Source organism: Triticum dicoccoides, chromosome 4B (genome assembly GCF_002162155.2).
Source record: "Triticum dicoccoides isolate Atlit2015 ecotype Zavitan chromosome 4B, WEW_v2.0, whole genome shotgun sequence".
Lineage (NCBI taxonomy): Eukaryota > Viridiplantae > Streptophyta > Magnoliopsida > Poales > Poaceae > Triticum > Triticum dicoccoides.
This window is the reverse complement of record NC_041387.1, coordinates 672,915,473-672,920,086: the sequence shown is the minus strand read 5'-3', so window position 1 is coordinate 672,920,086 and position 4,614 is coordinate 672,915,473. Positions and strand designations below refer to the sequence as shown.

Sequence of the window (4,614 nt, the reverse complement as noted above, 5' to 3'; positions counted from 1 at the left end):
AAATGACCAGCAACTTTTACATGCATGCAAAAACTTAATCACCTTAAAATCTGAACATGTGAATGATAACAATAAAATTGAGATTATAAAATGGGAAACCAAATAAACCAATTATTAGTTGCAATGCATACATGCATGACCAATAAATGACCAACAACTTTTACATGCATGCAAAAACTTAATCACCTTAAAATCTGAACATGTGAATGATAGCAATAAAATTGAGATTATAAAATGGGAAACCAAATAAACCAATTATTAGTTGCAATGCATACATGCATGACCAATAAATGACCAACAACTTTTACATGCATGCAAAAATTTAATCATCTTAACATCTGAACATGTGAACGATCGCAATAAAATTGAGACTTATAAAATAGAAAACCACTTTTTTTGAGATGAGACCTCCAAACGGGTAGCGAGGGAGTATAGCCAATAGTACTATTAACCATGATTTATGAAAAATACATGCAGCTGTCTGGAAAAAGAAAAAGAAAACTCATGGACTCGTACACACTACGCACATGAAATGCTAGCAAATTAACTGTTACCTGGAACAAATCGCCGACGTTGACCATGAGCGCGTGGGCGTGGGGTTTCACAGCGACCCAGTGGGAGTCCTTCATGATCTCCAGGCCCCCAACCTGGTCCTGGCAAAGGACGGTGAGGAAGTCGCTGTCCGTGTGCGGCACCATGCCGAGCGTGTCCGCCGCGAACGGGCACGCCGGGTACCTGTTCAGCCGCAGGAAGCACGTCGTCCCGTCGCACCCCGCCGCCGCCGGGAACGTCGACTCGTGCCCGAGGTTCTTCGCCAGCGTCCCGGCCACCGTGTCCGCCACCCGCGACATCGCGGCCGCCACCTCCTGCATCACTCCCCTGCTCGCACCATAAATTTCGCATATTTCGGTAACGTCCGCTATTGTTTTGTTGCTGAAATCAAAAACTTGGTCAAGCAATCAAGCATGCATGCATGCTTAATTACTTACGTACGTACCTCAGGGAGCTGAGCTCGGCATGCCCGCAGTCGTCTTCCCCAGAGATGCTTGCGAGCGGAACGTGGAAGGCCTCCGACCACGAGAGCTGCCGGAGCGACGTCGCCGTCGGGGTCCCCCACCGGTACGACCCGTTGAGGAGTCCGGCCTTCTCCTTGATATTGAACGGCTGGTGAAATAGCCGCGCCTGCTCCCGCCTCATCTCCTCCAGGAGCTCCTGCCCCACGCCGTGGTTGATCACCTGGAAGAAGCCCCACTCCGACGCCGCGCTCGCCATGGCGTCCATACACACGCCCCTCTCCCTAGCGTCGCCCATCATCAGGCGCTCCAAGTCGATCATCGGCAGGTCGCACTCCAGCACGGCCAGGCTCTCGGCCGCCAGCGCCGGCACAAAGCCGTCGCCACCTCCTTTGCGGAGCAGCGTGCGATAGCTGTCAACCAGAGGGGGGTCGGTGGTGGTGCCACCCTCGCCGGAGGCCGGCATGGTCGACGGAGAGATAGATACTACTACTATTAGCTTAGAGTAAGACACCTACGTGATGGAAAGGCTATGCGAATCAATCGCGCTTCTAGGAAGAATCCCGGAAGCGAGACGAGAGGCATATATATAGGGCAGTGAGGGTTACAAAAAGATAAAAGTGCAGCTCAAGTAGAGAAGGGAAACGATTATAATCACCCGACTGAGTGAAATTTCAGGGTGGTCCTAAGCAATATGTACCGTTAAATTTCCATGATTTATTGGCTGATATAGGAGGTAATATAGATCATTAATGATGGTGTGGACATTGTTGCCGTACAATCAAGGAAATAAATTAGTATAATTCATTCTTGCCTTTTAAACGCTGCGTGTATACGGAAGAAAATAAACAGAGCTAATTAATGTTCTTATTTTCAACTATCTCTATTATGTATTGCCGAGAGGCTGTTTTCCTCTCGTACCTGGCGGCTGCAACCCTAGCCGCTGCCAAGGGCCGATCTTCCAACGCCGTTCTCCGGCGGCTCCCCTCCGCCGGTGACTTCGGTCGTCGGTGGTGAAGGGGGTCGCCGGATCCACGCGTGTGGATCGTTTTTACTCATCCGTAGTCTAGGTTTTTAGGTTGTTCATCGTCTTTGCTTCGGCGGCGACGATGACGACGCTAAATAAATATTCTTCGGATCCTTTTCTGACGAGGCCATCGGTCCTATGGTTGGGGATGGATCTGGAAATCAGTCTGTTCAAGCAAGGATGGCGTGGTGGCGGCGGCATCCTCGTGGTGGACCTGTGTCCTCGGGCTCCATCGTTGCGACGATGTTTGCTCCAGCATCGGCGTGGAGCTTGAGAGGTAGTCCAGGAGCGGATGCAGATTGTGGTCTGCATCGACGACATCTGGAAGACGGAACGTGTGCTGGGTTTGTGGTTCGTGGATGGCAGGTATGGTTTCCTCCTTCCGCGTCTTAGTCGTGGTGGGGTGCCAGATCTGGAGTTCGATGGCGTGTCCGGGATGTTGCCCTGGTCTGATTCGTTCAACGGCAATGGCTTCACTTTTGGTGAGCCACCTTGGAGGTCCGCAAAGCTGAATATCAGCGATGGAGCCGCGTCGAGCTCGGGTGAGGATGTGATCCGTCATTCTTTTTTTCGATCGCTGCTGTGGTGGTGCCGGAGGCAGGTGACGGGCGTTAGTGTCAAGCTCAGAGATGTTTTGCTATCTTTTCAGTTTTTTCATGTCGGTTCTTACGTGACTTGTACTTTGTTCTTTATGATATGAATGAGACACATATTACCATGTAAAAAAATATATTATGTATTGCCGATTGGCTTGGTGTTGCTTATCACGCTTGCCGCGCCTATATGTAGTAAAATGAGTGAATCTACACATTAAAATTTGTCTATAAATATCTGTATATAGTTTTTATTGAAATTAAAAAAAACATTTTTAGTAACGGATAAATTATCTATTATTATCATTATCTGTACTATTAGCTAGCAATCACAACTGTCCTAATACAACAAAATCTCTACTCCTAAAGGTGAGTTGGTACCATGATATGGTTTATTTTCGTCTTCTTTTTTCACTTCACTTGTCACCACCCACTCTCACTGGTTTTTCTCCTTTCAGTTAAAAAAACCAAATCTCATTAAATGGGGAGATCTTGTTTCGTGCTTGTTTTGGCAGGTGCTGATTCATTTCAATCATGCAAATAATAGGTAATTAAGAATTCAAGAATCGCACCATATATATGAGATCACCTTCCTAATCTATAGACATACTATTTTCTCGATAAATTTTCCAAACAAAATGAGAGATTTCTCAATAAAAAATCATTAATCCGGCGCAATGCCATTATTATTATCATTGTCTCTACTATTAATAGACAATCACAACTTTACTAATACAACAAAATCTCTACTCCTAGTCATCATTCAGTTTGGAGGAAACCAAAACGTAGCATTCAGAAATAGTAGAAGTTGATCCTAAGGAATTGTCTTGCCTCGTTACTACACACAAAATGAATTTCGGCTAGATGTGTAGATTCCTCCAAAAATATAGGAAATGAATAGTATTCCTACAAAAATCCCGTACGCATTTCCTACAAACCGAATGCATTTATATGAAATTTTCCTCTGGAATCTTTGTTCCTATGCTTTTCTGTAGAAGTCCTTCAAACTGAATGATGAGACCCTAAAGGGGATTTGGTAGCCTGATATAGTTTATTTTTGTCTTTTTTTGTCTCACCTCTCACCACACCCTCCCACTTGTTCTTCTCCTTCCCATTAAAACCAAATCCCAATAAAGGGGAAGATTTTGTTTCGTGCTTACTTTGGAAGGTGTTGATTCATTTCAGTCATGTAAATAATATGTAATTAAGACTTCAGAAATAACACCATATATTTGAGATCACCTTCCTAAAATATAGGCATAATATTTTCTCGATTACCTTTCAAAACAATCTACTCCTTTATTTTTGTCTGGTTTTTTTGGTCTCACATCCCACCATCTCTGTCACTGGGTTTTCCCCTTCCCAATTAAAAACCAAATCCCATTAAAGAGGAATGCTTGCTTTGGCAGGTGTTGATTCATTTCAATCACATAAATAATAGGTAATTAAGAATTCAGAAATCACACCATATATGTGAGATGACCTTCCAAAAATATAGAAATAATATTTTTTTATTCCAAAATAAAATACGAGATTTTTCAATAACAAATCATTAATACCGCGCACTATGTCATATATTATTATCATAATCTCTACTATGAATAGACAATTACAATTTTACTAATACAACAAAAATCTCTACTCCTAAAGGGGGACTTGGTAGCATGGTACGTTTTATTTTCGTCCGTTTTCCATCTCACCTGTCACCACCTCTCCCACTGGTTTTTTCCATCCCATTAAAAAACCAAATATCATTAAAGGGGGAGATCTTGTTTTGTGCTTGCTTTGGCAGGCCTTGATTTATTTCAATCATGCAAATAATAGCTATTTAAGAATTTAGAAATCACACCATATATGTGAGATCACCTTCCCAAAATATAGACTACTTTTCTCGATAGCTTTGCAAACCAAAATGAGAGATTCCTCAATAACAAATCATTAATTACGCACACTATGCCATTTATTATTATTATTGTCTCTA

General features: G+C 43.5%; 1 protein-coding gene across 1 annotated transcript in view; it reads right to left on the bottom strand.

Moving 5' to 3' along the window:
* Positions 1–1,562, bottom strand: part of LOC119294288 (gibberellin 2-beta-dioxygenase 6-like) — a 3,352-nt gene extending 1,790 nt beyond the window's left edge. Inside the window, exons 1-2 of the mRNA XM_037572500.1 lie at positions 998–1,562; positions 555–879 (exon numbers count right to left, since the gene is read on the bottom strand). Coding sequence (XP_037428397.1) covers positions 555–879; positions 998–1,479 — 807 coding nt within the window. The 5' untranslated portion in view covers positions 1,480–1,562. The remainder of the gene's footprint in view (positions 1–554; positions 880–997) is intronic.
* Between the last annotated feature and the right edge of the window lie 3,052 nt (positions 1,563–4,614).